This window comes from Trachurus trachurus, assembly GCF_905171665.1.
Source record: "Trachurus trachurus genome assembly, chromosome: 11".
NCBI classification, from domain to species: domain Eukaryota; kingdom Metazoa; phylum Chordata; class Actinopteri; order Carangiformes; family Carangidae; genus Trachurus; species Trachurus trachurus.
The window spans coordinates 11,639,584-11,657,438 of NC_139904.1; the positions used below are offsets into that span (position 1 = coordinate 11,639,584).

At 44.0% G+C, this 17,855-nt stretch overlaps 1 protein-coding gene across 1 annotated transcript; it reads left to right on the forward strand.

Moving 5' to 3' along the window:
• Positions 1–234: 234 nt before the first annotated feature.
• LOC310993480 (uncharacterized protein) lies at positions 235–15,145 on the forward strand. The gene is made up of 6 exons (XM_083981836.1): positions 235–580; positions 2,774–3,332; positions 5,101–5,150; positions 5,332–5,465; positions 11,783–11,949; positions 13,811–15,145. The coding sequence occupies exons 2-6, from the start codon at positions 2,820–2,822 to the stop codon at positions 13,979–13,981; spliced, it is 1,035 nt and encodes a 344-aa protein (XP_083837962.1). The 5' UTR covers positions 235–580; positions 2,774–2,819; the 3' UTR covers positions 13,982–15,145.
• The last annotated feature ends 2,710 nt before the right edge of the window (positions 15,146–17,855 follow it).

The window sequence follows — 17,855 nt, forward strand, 5'->3', positions numbered from 1 at the left end:
GTATTGTTAGTGTAGTATGGATGGTAGAAAAGTTAGTTCTCTCTCTCTCTCTCTCTCTCTCTCTCTCTCTCTCTCTCTCTCTCTCTCTCTCTCTCTCTCTCTGCGTGCGTGCGTGTGCGTGCGTGCATGTGTGTGTGCAGGCAGCTCCTATCAGGAGCGACAAGTTGAGACAGAAGTGAAGGTGTGGCAGCAGCAGTCATGAGGAGGAGGAGGAGGAGGAGGCGGAGGCCCGTCTGAACCGTTCAAGTGTCACTGTGGGAAACTTGGTGGAACTTTTTCCTGATGTGTATCTTCCCTCCGCGACTCGCACTTTGAATTCATGTGTGTGAGCGTATGAACGCAGTGTGAGAGGAGGGAGGTCTGAGGTGCGGCTGGCTGACCGAGCCGAGAACAAATCTGGAGGCAGCAGCAGCGGGAGCAGCCGCAGGTTGGATTTTCTAATTTCTGCCTGGTTTGTGTCCGGACTTGAGAGTGACACTGTCGGATCTCCCACCTTCAGTTCTTGCACATGTTGCTCGAGGGATCTGGAGAGAGCCACCGACCTGCCAATGGAGAGAGTTTAACTGCTGGACGACGAGAGGTAAACACACGCCTCATAGCGTTAATGAACCACAGCAAAGCGTAGGCGCTCAGTCTTAATGAGTCCAAATGTCAGATACTGTTTTTTATCGCTGCAGAGGTGAGCAGAGTTATATGAGGGCTGGATTTCAATATGCTATGCCAGCTGGCACAGTGGTTACATTCAGGGTCACTTCCCTGTGAGCTGACAGTAGCCTACAGCTGATAACCATGACCATATTGTCACACTGACTGTCAGTATTTGTTGAAACTAACTTGTGAGTTTTAATGTTATGAGACACTAAGTTAAAAGCTGTTAACAGTTTACATTAAAACATTAGGAAAATATATATCCTCCATGTAGGCTATTTAATTAAACTCAAGCTGCACCAGAAATAGAGAAACAACTGCTAAAAGTTAGGAATTATGATAATATGTATGGTTAACCAAAAGTATTTCATGATTTTATTTAATTGGCATAATTTACAATCCATTCCATCAGTTTTTCCACAGTTAGAAGATACAAACCATAAATTACATCAGCTGCCTGGTTAATCTCCACATGTTTTCACTCTTCATTGACGCAGATTTTATATTAAATCAATAAAACTGCCATGTTGCCTTTCAGTCCACCCTCAATCTGCCATAATGACAACATTTATTTTAAAAGTCAATACTGAAGAATCCCATTTAACAAAGTTTTTACTGTGACTCCAGACTGTGGTCGGCCACTTCCTGTTTGCTTTAATTACCCTTGATGAGTCTAAAGCTTGACTGAGTCCACCCATTTGTGAGCTGAGCTGACTGGACAGAGTTGAGAAAGACTCTTCTTATTTATATCAGGTCAGGTCCTAGAGTTCACGGGTAGGTAGGTAGGTAGGTAGGTGGGACAAAAAGCTCTAAAAACTGTGAAAGTGAACAAGTCTGGAACCAGGACTCTTCTAGAGCAGGTATCCAGATAAACTGAGGGACCAGGAAGAAGAACTTGGGTCAGGGAGGAGTTTCAGAGCTCCAGAGTTTCCTTTGTAGTAACGGAGAAGCTGCTGGAAGGACAAACATCTCAGCAGCTCTCTGTCTTTTTTGGTAGAAAAAGAAACAGAGACAGAGGAGCTAACACTGGGTAGTTCCTCAGCACTTCATGTCATAGATCCACCTCAAACTCTGCTCCACTTTGATGTGGATGGACCACAACAGCAGAGACCACAATGGGCTCCACATCCAAGAACTGAAACCTGAAGCTGCAGTGGACAGTTGAAGACTTGATCTGATCTGGATCTGGATGCTCGAGTCAAGAGTTTGAATCCATGGACCAACCTGCTTTGTGTCAACAGTCAACAGTGGTGGTGGTGTGATGGTGTGGGGAAGGTTTTTCCTCTTAAAGCAGAAGTAAGCGGAATGTTTGTGTTAATATAAGTCTTAAATAGTTATAGCTTCCGACAGCAATCACTTATATAGAGTGTTTGGTCTGAAACACGGGTCTGTCAGTCACTCTGCTCTGCTGTAAGCCGAGGAGAAAACTTTCCTTGTATCCTACAACCTTTATCCAATGAGGAGAGAGAACGGCATAAAGGGGCGGTCCTCTCTGTGTGTGCAGCCAAGGGATGCGCGTGAATGTGGTGACGTAGGGACGAGGACGGAGACTGCTAACTCCATCTGCTGACAGGAAGTTAGCCAAAATGACCGGATCGCTTACTTCTGCTTTAATACCAATCATCCATGGTCTGAATGTTGCTGTCTTTGTGTTGCTGTTGAGCGTGTTCATCCCTCCAAGGCCACAGACTGGCACCATCTTCTCCTGTCGACTCCCAGCTGGATAAATCTTCGTGTCATCAAGCGAAAGATCGTCTAAACCATGGTTTCATCAACGCGACAGTGTGGACGAGTCCCGCCCCCCACACCCACCCGTTACAATATCCACAGACCTGGAGCCAGTGGAAAACCTTTGGGATGTGGAAGAACAGGAGATTCTTCTTGTGCTTGAATGTTCATGTGCGAGATCTGCAGAGTCATGTCAACACAGAGCAGAGTCTCGTAGGAAAGTTTTAACATCTGGTGGATCCATGACATGAAGAACTGAGCAACTCCCCAGTGTTAGTGTGGTGTCGTGTCCCTGATTGAGTGAAACCTGAATGTGGAGCAACTTCTTGTCTCAGTGACTCATAACCCACCTTCCTTGACCTTCTAAACTTTCTAACTTTTGTGTGTTTTTTTGCAGCACTCCCTTTTCCTGCATTTCTCCATCACACCTCATACAAGCCACCATGCGTAGATTCAGCTCGGAGGGATCCCTCCTGGATCTCGACTTCCTCCCGTGGAAGAAGGTAGCCCTGAAGAACACGGACAATGAGAAGAAGCGAGAGTCCGGCATCTACACGCCTCACCAGGAGTACGATGAGCTCGACGAGAGGTCGGCCGATCCGGCTCCCACCATCCAGGAGCCTAAAACGAGCTCCAGCGGGGGGATCGGCGGCGGCAAAAAGGCGCTGACCAAGGACCGCAGCGTCAGCATCGAGAACCTGACCGAGCGGGAGAAACTGGACAAGAGCCAACTCGGAGTGTGTCTCATCAGCGAGGGCTGCAGGGCCTACAGTGACAGCCAGCTGGCCCCCGGCGCTAAGGGCAGCACTGAGAGCGTGGAGAAAGATGACCTGCCTTCCTCGTCCCCCTCGTCTGCATCCTCCTCCAACCCCTTCTTCTTCAAATCCCACCACCGGCACCAGAATAAGCCCAAACTGTCAGCTGCTAAAATGCACCTCAAGGGTCTGTTTGGACAGGTGGGTTATTACGTTTCATTATAGCCATATCAAATTATCCGTATCAAATGTGTGAACATTTTGGTCCATGTCTTTGCAAGTCGTACCGCTGCCTCCTGCTGTACTGTAAGGTCCTGGATTTTAGATTTGGATTTGCGGAGGCCGGTTTGAGTCAGGTAGTGAGTGGGTAAAAGTTCACGTCAACTAGAGGAAGAGTAGACATGATGTTAACAGATTTCGCTGAAGGTGTTTTTCCATTAAAGCCCCTGTACGGAGCTTTTAACTGGATACGCAAAAGTCTCTGGTTTCTGCTGATGTGTCTCTGTTACCTACAACAGCAAATGAGCCCATCAGTGTGAAGATACGCTAAGTAGTCTAATTCTATACCTCTGGAAGGCATGGTCGGGTCGGACCACTGACGAAACGATACGAATAGATATATATTACGCTGCTAAAAAAAAAAAAAGCAAGTCCCGTCTTCTTTCTGACGTTTCCAAAACATATCTACACGCGCCGGCCAGACAAACGTCTTCATGACAGTGGGAAATGCAGTCTTCATTCCAACAAAACACCACCACTTTCGTCCACAGGGGCCGCCAAAATCAACACTAAATGAAAAGTCTGTACAGGGGCTTAATGCGTGATTCGAAGTTGTGAAACAGAAAAATGCGCAAAGGAAACCTGAATTTCAAATGTTGTAAAAAAAATTATTGGCATTTTGTATTAATCTACCAAGCAAAAAATGAAAACAGAAACACTTTTTCACATTTAAACAGGCAATCTTTTTAAATGTGAAAATGTTAACGTGGGAAAAAAATCTGTAAAACCTTAACTCTGAAGTGTGTTTGTGAACTTTAGTCAAGCTCACCCATCATTAACCTTTCTTGGGATAATTTTGTGTGTGAACCTATAGCTCATTATTACTCATAATGTCACTTCAAACATGGTATGACATGTTTAACTGCTGGCACGGTATCTCACACAGTGGGTGTGTTTAAGGAGCACAAGTATGAGAAAACAACTGCAAAAGTTCAGTCTAGATTTGTCAGTGAGATACTATTGATTACCGGTATATTGAGGCCCCCATTCACTGTATTGACCCCAGCAGTTTCACATTTATTATAACTTGATCTGACTCTCAATGAACCAACTCACATGTGAAACCTTTGTTCAGTACAGTCAGTCACAAACCATTATACCTTTAGCTGCAGGCAAAGGAAGCTAACAAGCTATTGAACCAAACTCATTATTCAACAGGTTAAAACATGTTAAAAAAAAAAGAAAAAAAGAACATGCCCTTCTGTAAAGCTTATAAAAACTACAGTTAGCAGCCAACAGTGACTTAAGTCTGTTTAAAGCATAATGTATCTTCCATTCTTCGGTTATAAATCATCCAACCTGCAGCATGTGATTGCAGCCTCGTCATAAACAAGCCTGGGCTGACTTGTTCCCCTGCTAATGGATTTTATATAGCTGCACCATTACCATCTAACCTAGCACTCAGTCCATCCATCCATCCATCCATCCATTGTCTAGACCGCTGACATACTGTACGGCGAGGGCGTTGTACAGGTCACCAGTCCATCACAGGGCAGATGTATGGAGACAAACAACAACACATACTTATGCTAACTCGACCCAGAAAGGCTCCAGGCCTGGGAATCGAACCCAGAACCATCTCGCTGAGAGGCAGCAGTGCAGATTCAGAACATCCTCCTCAGAAATAAATACTACTGAACCAGATGCTTGACTGGGATTTCTCCACTTCACTGTGTGGTTTCTGTTTCAGAGTCCTCACTCCTCAAACACCAACCTGACAAACACAGAACAGAAAGACAGGTGAGAACCACGTTAATGTCCTGCTGCATCACTGTTATGATCTCTTCAGCATTCACAAGATATTTTATTAGATAAACATAATTAATCGTATTGTATTTTTTTCATCCTGACATTGTTGTGAAGTTGTCAATCCTGATGTCGGCTGTTTTGTGTTGGTTATCACTTCTCCCTGGTCCGACAGTGCTAAAGAGAGGAGGTCTCGTCTGCTCTTCATGCGCCAGTGGAGTCAGGTGGGCCACGGCAAGAAGAGCAAGATCAACCGAGAAGAGCTGGAGAGCTGGGCTGAGTGCCTGAACACCCTGCTGGCCAGTCAAAGTAAGTCCTACTTCCACTCAACACTCCCGGTTGATTGGTGTTTGGTTGAGAATGAAGTTTTGAGTGTAAATTGGTGACGTTTATTATTTTCCATTTTAAGCACCGACTGGGTGCAGGTTGGAAGTGCCCTGGTTCAGAGGAGGGTTGTGTTGTAATTTTCTTGGAGAAAAGTTGAAATGGAAAGAAGTGACTGTCATCGAATATTGTTTATCTCATATTAAGTAGAACAGGATCACTCCTTTGACAGACAGTAGACAGCGAGTTAAGTGCTTCTTACAGTAAGTGCTGGTAGTTTGGTTGAACTCTTCTGGGCAAACTGCTCTTTGGGGTTTAATGGTTTCTTTCTTACAGCTGCAACTTTTTATTATTTCTCCTGAACAGAGAGGACAAATTAAGAATTTTACACAGAATATCAAAAAAAGTTTAGGCATTTGCAACAGTGAATTTTGAGTCAGAACAAATCAAAAACCGTAATTACTTAAAGGGATGGTTCAACATTTTGGCAAATTGGCCCTTTGCCATAATCCCTATAGTCATAGCAGTACTGTAGGTATGTTACCTTTAATTGTCAAAATGGCAGTTACGGAGGCTCATGGGATTTCTTGGTTTCCCTCATCAAACTCATCAAATACACAATCCAACAACTCCATAACGCTCTGGTGGACAAGTTGTGACCTGCACATTCACCACGCTATGAGATAATAACGTAACGTTACGAGATGGAGTTGTTTAGAGGGAAATGCAGAGACTGATTACTGAAAAACTGCCCCCAGTGGGGAGCGCATCAGCGGTTTTGCATGAATTTACCTCTAAAACAACTCCATCTCGTAACGTTACGTTATTATCTCATAGCGTGGTGAATGTGCAGGTCGCAACTTGTCCACCAGAGCGTTATGGAGTTGTTGGATTGTGTATTTGATGAGTTTGATGAGGGAAACCAAGAAATCCCATGAGCCCTCGTAGCGTAGCTCTGAGCAGCTTGCAGCTCTGCTCTGCCGTTCTAAAAATAGCTTGCACCGACAATTAAAGGTAACGAACCTACTGCTATGACTATAGGGATTATGGCAATGGGCCAATTTGCCGAAAATGTTGACCTATCTCTTTAAGTAGAATACTTAAGTGAAGATTTTAAAGAAATGTTTAGGACGATAGATAAGGGTGTTTGTGCAACTGTTGTGTTGAGGAAACCTCCACTCACACTTGAAGGAAAATCACAAGTGTTTCATGGAAGCATCTCCAGGAAGCAGTCCGTTTTTGAGCTCGTCCGTCTCGTGTGATGTGGCCAACGGCTCAACAATTCATTTGCCAATTACAACACAGTTTAAACACAAATACTTCATGGTATAATAAATAAATGATGGGATAAACATGAACTTTACTGTAAAATGATAACATTCTGCAGAAGCACTTGAGATTATTATGTGACTGTGACTCAGAGGGGAGAGTATGTTATTTCCTGTGATTAGACTGATTGGTGGAGGTGGAGACTCCAGTAGATGATGTCCTGAGACGGAGCGCCCCCACACTGAGCAGCACGCTTTGCTCCAGCTGATGTTAGAGGGAAGGGAAGCTCTTTTAAACGAGGATCCGTCTGACCTGAACTCCCCTGTTCACATCTGCCTTGGAGGAGAATAATGAGCCACTTAAGATCAGATCTGTCTTTGCGTCACGACACACTGTGAACTGTAACCTGCACTTCCCCAAACCTCCCCTCCCCTCCCCTCCTCCCCTGCTGCTTCTATGAATAGAGCAGGTAGTAAACACCAGGACCTGTAAATCACTGCTGCGACAGTGTGTCAGTCTGCAGCTGGAGGTTAGTGACAACTCTGACGTTAAACCTGTGTGTCTGCACTGTTCCTCCTGTCAGCTCTGTGTTGCAGCCTCCTCAAGTACACACTGACATACACAAGTTGTCACTCATATCAGCACAGAATCAGCCCAGGCCCTGATTGCTGCCTCTGATAACAATGTCAACATGTTTTGCATGCCTGAAGACGACGTACATTGTCATTACTTACAGAGCTTGTTCAGGTCTTTTATCTGAATGTGCTTTTCATTCATGATGCCGCCGAGACGTCAGACCTGCTTTCAGGGATTTCCAGGGGGCACACAATCTGACATCAATCTCGACAAGGCTCAAAATATTTTTAACTCCAAATGTTCATGTAAGGAGAATATTCAAAATATAAAGAATCATAAACTTAAATACATAACTCAATTCAACATTGGCACATTATAAATAACCCCCAATGCTCATCAGTACCCTTTTTTTAACTTTTTAAATCAATTATCTCAGTATTTATTTTACCTTTATTTTTATTTATTTTTTTATTAAACATTTATCAATTATAGGACAGTTAGACGAGTACAGAAAAGTATGGGACAAGGGGCAACAGAACAAAACAAAGAGCAGGGGGTGGACATGTGATACGGAGTATTGAGCAGGCATTTTGAGGGGTGTTGAATTTGTTGGGAATAAAAAGAAGAAAATACAATATACAGTATATACTGTATAAAGGGATGAACAGTGAGGAGTAGTGCTTGTAGGGATCAGCTCTGGATAATTGCAAAAATGGAGACCAGGTGTTGTAGCAGGTGATATTATATTTTATGGTGAGTGTAATTTCCAATTTTGAGTGTTCAGTTAACAGATTGTACCAATGTTTTATTGATTGCTTTGTTCTGTCTTTCCAATTGATAGCTTTCACTGACGTCACGTCCCAGGGACCTGGCGGTCAAAAAGCAACATTCCAAAGTGGCCCCGCAATGGACTTTCTATGGACAAACAACCGAGTAATGACTTAAATCATCTGTCAGCGGCCGAGAAAGAAAGATATAAAAACAACTTTGAAGTTTTGAGCACTTGTGACCCATATTCAACACCAGCTGCTGTATACGAGCTGTTTAAAATGACCAGTTCCCTGCCGAAGCTCGAGTTGGGCGATGTTTACATTTACCTGGTGGAGAATCCATCATCCTCCACCGCTTGCAACCAATACCTCCGGTGTTATGGCTCAACTGGTTTCTGATTAAAAGCCCCATTTTGTAGTTTTTTTTTTTATCTTAAAATAATGTTTCTGAACTCATTGAAGTGGTAGAAATGTACCTGTAACTTTCCTGTACGGGAACACCGTCCTGGTACCGCAGCTCCGCTGAGCTCCACAGCTGAGCTCCACAGCTGAGCTCCAGCCCACTGAGCCCAGGCTCCCTGCTCCTCTCACCCACAAACCAGAGCCCTTAGCTGGGCTGCACGGTGACCAGCTGCCCCCCTCCTTCCCCCCGGAGCTTTGCTACGCACCGCTACCGACGGCAACGATGACGGCGGTCCGATAGCAGCAGGACCGGCGGCGGCGATGGTAACCCGGCGGGACCGCCGCCACCGGACACGGCAACAGCACCGCCCGCGGCGGCAGCGACACGGTAACGGGGGTCGGGACCGACCGCGGCGCGGCGAGGACGATGACCGGTGTTGTTTAGCGTATTTTCAGAGTGTTTTCCATTAGTTCGTAACTTAAACATGACAGGCTTTGTCATACTGTGCAGTGTTGTGCAGAGTGAGAGTAGTGTGGCGCTGACTGACTGTAGATTGGCGGAACAGGTTCACTCACAGAAGCATAGTATTGGCTGCAGTAACATGTGAACTGCGGCTTTATTTGTGAATTTGTGACAAATCTGCGGACGGAAGTGCAGCACAGCTGTTGTTCGGTACGGTAACCAGTTAAATCAGACACCAGTTGGGCCATAACACCGGTATTTTTGAAGCAGCAGGGAGCAGTGTGTGTTTTTCTGCCTTGTCCTAATCCGTGGACAGCGGGGAAGTGGATTGTTTTGACCGCCAGGGGGGCGTTCCATACGGGCCGTGACGTCACATGAAAGCTATCAATTGAGTAAAATTATTTTTTTGGCAATGGTTGTAGAAATGAGGATGAATGCTTGCAGGTGTTTTGGGGGTTGATAAAGAGGTTGTTTTTATTTTCAAATCCTACTGTTTTTCATTAAGGCAGTCAGCTCTCTGACAGTGTTCAGCAGTACGTTCAGTCGACCAATCACCACGCAGACAGAGATGTAATGAGCTGTGAGTGGGTGTACCCTAATGGCCAATGACTGATCCCCGCTGTGTTTACTCTAAATGCAGCCCCTGTAGGGAGGCTTATGAGGTCACGACATTGGTTGTTTAAAGAGGGAGGGTGCAGATGATGTTCAAGATAGCCTCCAAGTTGATTTTCGGGGACATTCCAAGTCGGAAAGTTAGAAGAGTGCGTTCGCTTAAACAACTGCCAGCTATGAGTCACTTAGGGCTATCTCTGCACTATGAGATAAGAGCAGGGTAATGCTTGATGTGCAGTCTGACACTGGGAGGTGGTGTATGGCCATCATGGAGAGGGTGGAAAAAATGTGATCAAGTGAAAAGCGACAGAAATAGTCGTGTAACTACAGAACCGGACAAGAGTTTTCCAGCATCCACTTGAGACGGGGAGTTTCTAATTTTCCTAATGTTGTGTGTTGATGGAGGATGGATATTCCAGATACTTGTTTTGTGTGAGAGGTTAAGGTCATGTCTTGGGCAAAGATGACACAGAGGTTTCTGACAGTAGCGCTGAATTGAGAGTCAGGATATAATCAGATTAAGGAAAAATTGCTCATCATCTGGATATTTATGTCTTTAACACATGCCTGAAGTTTGATCAACTGGTTCGCCTCACACGGCTTCATAGATAAGTCAAGTTGTGTGACATCTGCAAAACAATGGAAATTTGTCTGATGCTTCTCGATAACATTGTTTAAAGGAAGCATAAGTAAAGAGAAAATGATCGGTCCGAGCACAGAACCCTGTGGAACTCCATTACGAACCCAATTAGACTCTGATGACTATGAATTAAACCATCCTGTTTGTGTGCAAAACCATTTCTTATTTATACCATATATTTGCCAATTTCAGATTTAGTATTTTACATAGGCTAATGAAGCCATACAGTTCTTGTACAGTTATTTGTTTCAGTATATTGAACATTGATACATTTTAGAGCTGCAACAATTAATCGATTAATCGCACAATAATCGATCATTACATGAATCATCAACTATTTTGATAATCTAATAATTGGTTTGGGTAGTTTTTAAAGAAAGAAAGTCCAAATTATCTGGTTACAGCTTCTTTATTGTGAATATTTCTGGTTTCTTTGTTCCTTTATGACAATTAACTTAGTATCTCTTTGGGTTGTGGACAAAACAAGACATTTGAGGATGTCATCTTGTGGTTTGGGAAACACTGATTGACATTTTTCAACATTTTTTTTTTACATTTTTAATAGTTTAAATAATCGACAGATTAATCGATAATGAAAATAATCGTTAGTTGCAGCCCTAATACATTTGAAACAGATGGTGATGTTTCTTTACTGTAAGTGCAGTAAATAGATCCAAAACCATTGATGTGTTCGGTCTCTCAACACTTTCCTGACCCCCCTCGTCAGTCTGTGTCTCTCAAGTTCACAAGTTCAACGGTTCCCACTGACATAAGTCTTTAAAAATACCTCACAGATACTGGATATAGTTTCATTGAGAAAAAAAAAAAAAAGCTCAGTCATTTCCCATAACAGTCTTAAAGAGACGTTATTCAAACAGGGAAAAATAGTGTGAATATTTTCAGCAGAGGACTTGTCCACATTTGGTGCTCATAGTGGGAAAGGCACTATATGTGTATATTGCAATGACAGTGTTTTTAAATAGTGTTTGTCTCTGTCTGTGTGAGACTGGCGACTTACACGGGGTTGTATTTGACACTTTGTTATTCGGAGCTGAGCCTGTGCACACTGCACTGCAGCGATGCCACATGTTCAGGGAAACGCTTGAGTCGAAGCTGCCTGAGGACTGACCTCAGCACAGTGTGACACGGCCTCCTTATCGGTGCCATGCTAATTTGGAGTGCTGTCCTCTGCTGCAGTTGATGTGTGTGAAGTGTGACATGATGTGTGTGTGTGTGTGTGTGCGTGTGTGTGTGCATGTGTGTGTGTGCATGTGTGTGTGTGGGGTGTCAGCAGTTCGGAGCAGTCGGTCATGTCTGATTCCTCTGGTGAGGTGACGGGTGTGTGCACAGCTTTTTACACTGATCCTGTGAAGCAGCACTTGTGTGTCTGTCATGTCCTTATTAGGCTTGAGGGACGGTTGTGTCAGTGCTGTGTGTGTCTGTGTGTGTGCGTGTGTGTGTGGGTGGGTGTTGTCCTCTTGTGACATGTGTAATTTGATGTTGCATGTTGAGGTAAACCCTTATTACCCTCCTCTCCTCTCCCTCCTCCTCCTCCTCCTCCTCCTCTCAGCTGGTGTTTCAGTGTTTGGAGCATTCCTGCGCTCTGAGTTCAGCGAGGAGAATCTGCAGTTCTATCTGGCCTGTGAGCAGTACAGACACTCATCCAACAACTTCAGCCTCCAGAGGCGGGCGAAGGACATCTGCGCCACCTACATCCAGCCAGGTGCCCCACGAGAGGTAACACAACTGTTTACATACTTAGTGTCATGCTGCATGCGGCGTGGGCTGAACTGTGCTGCCTCTTCCCTCTTCCTGTCACATCTTTCCACTGGTTTCACTCTCAGCCCCATTTCATCAATGAAATCATGCAGAAAACAATGTGTTACGTGTGTTTTGGAAACTCCTTGTGTGGGGGCGGTTAAAGTTCATAGTCTGACATCAATGGCTGCATTCATGTGGAGATAATAACCACAATAAGAATTTGCTCTATTATTATACGGTATTTAAGCAGGAGCAGGAGCATCCTGTAGAATGAAAACGCCTATTTCCACAGTTTAGGTCAGGATCAGCAGTAAAAACGTCCAAGTTACCAACTCACAACATGCAAAGAATAAAATATGATTAACAAGATATATAGGGGATAGAAAGGTCCTTCGTCCTGTCCCTGAAAGCTGCTGTTTAATAAAGACTCAGATGCAGGGAGCTGAACTGCAAGATTAATTTCACCCAATTTTACACATCTCATGTGTCTGACTCACCGGGTGTAGCTCTCTGTCGTCTCTCTTTCAGCTGCTCTTATCGTGGCATTTCCTTTGCAGGGAATCAGCCATTTTAATCACAAGTGCCCACCTCCACATTTGGAAACTGGGAATCCTAAACTCGATGCTGCTCAAAATGATGATCTTGATTGGTTTAAAGAAAAAGAAATGTTATGCTTTTTCCTTGTATTACAATGATAGTAGCTACAACCAGTCCATTTGACACAGTGCTGCGGGTCTGATTTAAAGCATAGCCTGGTCACACCGGACCAAACAAGACCGGCTTCAAACGCCCTGAATGAAGTAAACATGTCAATATGTTGTTGTTTATAGACATAAAGAATCAGTCCATACTCAACTTGCAGTGGGTCAGTGACAGTCTCATAAACACAGATTCAGACAATCAAAGTTTTATACATCACAAACCTAAAGAACCAATCCTGTCACTTTTAGGGACATGGGGGGCGGGGCTTAGTAAACCTGATAATAAACCTTGTGGTCAGCGCATTGAGAGCCACTGCCAGCTACAAGCTAACAAACAACATATAAAAAGGCTAACTACACTAACTGCTCCGATGGGTCCGCTATAGTCTCTGGTTCTGGTCTCAACAGACTCCTCATCTGAGTCTGGGTCTGACTGAGTCTGAGTCTCTCTGGTGTTTCCTCCTCTGACCATCTTGATGCTCTCTGCACTCTCACCTGGAGCAGGCAGTTGGAGATGGGCGGAGCTTAAGGCCTGATACCTCAACCAGGAAGTCAGAGGAGATGAGCTCCTCTTTCTTCCTTTCCTTCTTCTTCTTTATTTATTTATTTTTTTAAAACTTTTTATGTGAGAAAACAAGGAACTTTAAGCATTGATGTTTTATTATTTGGGAGGATTGTGATACAACACAATCTAAGAGCAGAATATAGCCTACTGAGTAAATCTTTCAAAGTCTGAAATACAAGCAGAGGAACTGGAAGCTAAAAAAAAAGAAAGAAAAGCAAAGCCTTAAAAAGTAAATCCATTATTGTTTATCTGTCTTTATTTCATTAACTTATTTATTTGTATTAACGTCATCCACCCTGTTATTGTCTCGTGTACTTGTATAATTAATTATGAGAGATAGGGTGACTAGTTGAGGGTGGCGGTGGGAAGTCATTTTGGTTTGGATGGTGGTTTGTTTTCCTTCCTCTTAGGATATCTTTGTAAATACAGAGAGCACTTACATGCTGTTTATGTTTTGTTTCGATTAAAAATCATTAATCTATTGATAAAATAAAATAAATAAATAAATCCTTAGTTGACATAGCCCTCTTTAAATGGAGTGTAGTGCAGTCACCGTGTTGTGTTGTTGCAGGTGAACCTGGACAGTAAGACCAGAGACCTGACCATCCAGCTGCTGCAGGCGCCGTCTCGCACCTCGCTGTCCCACGCACAGAAACGCATCTACTCCCTCCTGGACACAGACTGTTACCCACGCTTCCTGCAGTCCAACGTCTACCTCTCGTTCCTCCGGGAGGCAGATTAAGACGGACGGAGGCCACGGAGGCTGATGGTTCATCATCTGGATGACGAGTGACTGACGAGTTGCTGGACTTGATGACGAGCATTTCCCGTTTCACTGTTAGATCCTAAAACTAAAACGTCTTGAGAAGACAAAGAAAAGAAAATTCAATCTGGTGTGAGTGTTGATGCTCAGTGGACGCTGTGTTTAGATGTGTAAATCAGATAAATTAGTGCATCGACTAGTTAGATAGATAGATGAGTTTGGCGGCATGTTCAGATCAACACCAACATGTCCTGTGTGTTCACTACTGACCTGGGATCAGTATATATGGTTAGCCTGGCCGACCTTTAACACTGGAAGCAGGAGGGAACAGCTACAGCGACAAACGGCTGCTGGATAATATATCGTTTATTTACTCAGTCTTGTCACCACGGCGCTGAGGTTGTCAGGGTTTTTACTGATTATGGGCTGTACTGTAGGTGGAAGGAAATTTTTTACTGCACTAGCCCCTCATGTAAACACTAAAAAAATGCAGTTTATGGAGCCACAGCACGGATGGATAAACTGCTACTTGTCAAGAAACCATAGAACAAGTTCCCATTAACCGTTTCTTTCCTTCTTGACACTTAACTTCTGTTTGTGTTTCACATTAAACTCCGTGTTAATTAGTAACTTCCACATGTTGTGGCTGCATTCCTTCACTATGCCTCTCCCCACTCCTGCTTCCAGGCTTTAAGCTAAGCTAAGTTAACCCTGAATGAAAGACGCCCATTTTCCCATGACGTTGTTGAACTTGTCCTGCTTTGGCTCGGAGCTGCAGCAGTAGCTACGGTCGGTGCGGAGAGTTTGGAAAAAAACAGAGCAAAGCTGGTTTTCTTTCCCCACTTTACATGACCTGTGAAACTATGCAGCTCTCGTTTCAATCATTAAACATCCTCCTCGTAAGCACTTAATGTCTTCACGGTCCAGTGAGGTCGGTCTGTGTTCCCTCTGCTGACGGAAAGGAAAAACTAGTTCAGCGAGAATGAGCTCTTTGCCTGTAAAAGGTCAAAGTAGCATGTGAGTTTCTTTTAAGGCAAAAGGTGGGGTAAGCTGAGCGCTTTGACTCTGACAGGGAAACCGATTCAGTGCGTGCCCGTATAGTTAACACTTGTACAATAGCCTCAGCAAACAGCTGGGAATTAAAGTAGGTTATTTAGTATGAAAATATTACACAAGTAGCATTTCCTTGAAAACATGTTAACACCATCATGTAGAAAGAGAGAACGTTAAGACGTGAGAATCACACCAGAGTTTTAAAGGGAACGAAATAAAATCCTGTTTTTGTATGTGTCTGTTGATTCTTCTCTGCGTATATATTTATATATATATATATGTGTGTGTGTGTGTATGTGTATGTGTGTGTAAGGTGGAGGCAGGACAACCCCGGCCCATGCAGAGGTTGCTGGGATACTGAGATAGAGATGTTGTGAGGACCAGAGCAAACAGCAGCGTTGTGTTGCTGCTTCCAGTCTTACCCACACTCCCGTCACCAAACCAAACCTTCCTCCAGCTCCTCCTTGGGGGCGGGAGGTCGGCTGCTGCTCCGGCTGATAATTAATACATCAAATATAACTTTGATATTAAATCAACAGTGCGGGAAGTTTGCACAGCTGCTGTCGTGTAACCTAAGGATGGAGCTTGTGATTAGGGATGGAAACCATGAGATGCAACTGAGATCACACAGAAAACGGCACGTAGCAACTTACCAAAACACAAATAAAACAAAAACAAAAGCCCAGCTGCATGTGATCAACGCAGAGGGGAAACCCTCAGTGACACAGAGGGCAGAGAGCCTAAAGAGCTGCTGCTGCTGCTGCTGTAACATCTGGGTCAAGGCCAAAGCACAGCAGGATTTAGGTCTCACTGAATCAACAAGTACGTTGTTTTTCTAGTGTCGTACTTACAGAAATGTACCAAAAACATCCCAGCATGCATTGCACACTGTTCATGCTGCAGCCTTGATGATTTAACTCATGATGAAATTGATAATATCTCAGGTTAAAATGCTCCTTGTAGCTTTGTGTTCCTTCACACAGTCAGGTCCTGAGGCGTCTCTGTGTATGAACGGACATTTGTCACGCTCTGATGGACACGATATCTGAGTAACACCGTCATATAACTCCACATTTGGCAGAAATATTAACGTTAACTACAGGATGAACTGATTAACTAACAGTGGTCAAAGGTCAAGGTCAGTGTGACCTCACAAAACATTTTTACTATTACTTCACATAACTTTTGTGATGAAATTTAAAATGAATAGTAGACAGTAGTAAACAGGGATGTGACCTGAAATAAGACTAAGTGAGGAGTAGGGATGCAATGAACCGGCTTTTTCAGTCCCAATGAGGATACCGATACCTGGGCTTAGCGTACCTATTGCCTGAAACCCAATACCGATACAATACCACTGTTAAATTAATACATTTTACACCTTGCCATGCAGAAGACAGTGAAGGCTTCAGGCTGGACTTTGACATTACTTTCCTAACTTTGTAAAATGTTGTTGCTCTGTGTTTGTTGCTGCGAATAACTAAAAATAATTAAAGTGAATAGATCGGCATCATGGATCAGCACCATTATCCGATACCCGATCTCGCTATTTAGTCAATGTCTGGGCCGATATCAGATTCATTTATCAGTGTTTTTCAGTTGTTGTTGATGCTGGATTTTGAGCGTAGTTTCATCCTAATTTTCTCTACTGGACAGGGGGGATGGGCGGCGTGTTATCACAGTGGTTAGCAGCAGCACCGCCTGTGTGGGGTCTCTCCAGGTTCTCCAGCTTCCTCCCACGGTCCGAAGACCCTGTTCCCTGTAGGTGTGAATGTGAGTGTGTGAGGTTGGTGTGTATGTTTTTGGCCTGTGATTGACTGGCATCCTGTCCAGGGTGAACCTCACCCTCGCCCTGTATCAGCTAGTATTGGCTAAGTTATAGACAATGGATGGATTAATACAGTGTGGGACCATGTGGATTCAAAGTATTATTATTAATTAATGAAACTAATTCAATTCAAGTCAGAGCTGCTGTGAATTCAGGTGTGGTTCAGTTCGACGGATCATTTGTGTGCCTGAGTGCGCTACAGACTCTTGACTCAGGTCGTGATGTGTGGAAGCTCAAAGATGTTGACATCTGATAAGCTGCAGTTCCTCGTGTCTGGAAAGTCAAGTTGAAGGCTCAGTTTACTCAGCATCAAGAGAAAAATGTGGTGAAAAGGCGGCAGCGGACGGAAGCATATTGGCACTGGTGTTTGGGGCTCACGCGAGCGGGACATTTCGTCAGAGCCAACATCAACATATCTGGGAAGAAGGAAGTAACTGCATGGCTGAACGCCTACATGGACTCAAGTATTTCTATTGTCATATGCTACTGAGTACTGACTGATGCAAACAGCAAGCAAACAAACACGCTAAACGATCTCATCCTTGAAGTGTTTCAGTTTAGTTTGAGTCCGTTGTCTTTGGACCTAAACAAACTGGATCCAGTGCAGATTGTTGAATTAGAGGAACAAACTTGGCCAGTTAAGGCCTCCAGGGGACTTAGCAACACTGAGGGTGTTAGTTCACACCTGGCATTTATGTGTGAGAAAGAGGACAGGGTGAGGAGGGGGTGAGTGAATCACTGCTCTGCTCACAGCTCTGCCATGACATAAAGATTTATCCATTTGGGATAGTTAAGTATTTTGGGTTTCATTATGAAAAACCATGTTGGAGCCAAACATCTGAAACATGACTGAAACATGAAGCAAACACAGACTGCAGTTCCTCTAATGACCACTAGAGTGTCGCTCAGTTTCTATAGACTCCCAAATTTATGGCAGGAATCACCATGTTTACAGCCTGGTACAAAAGCTGT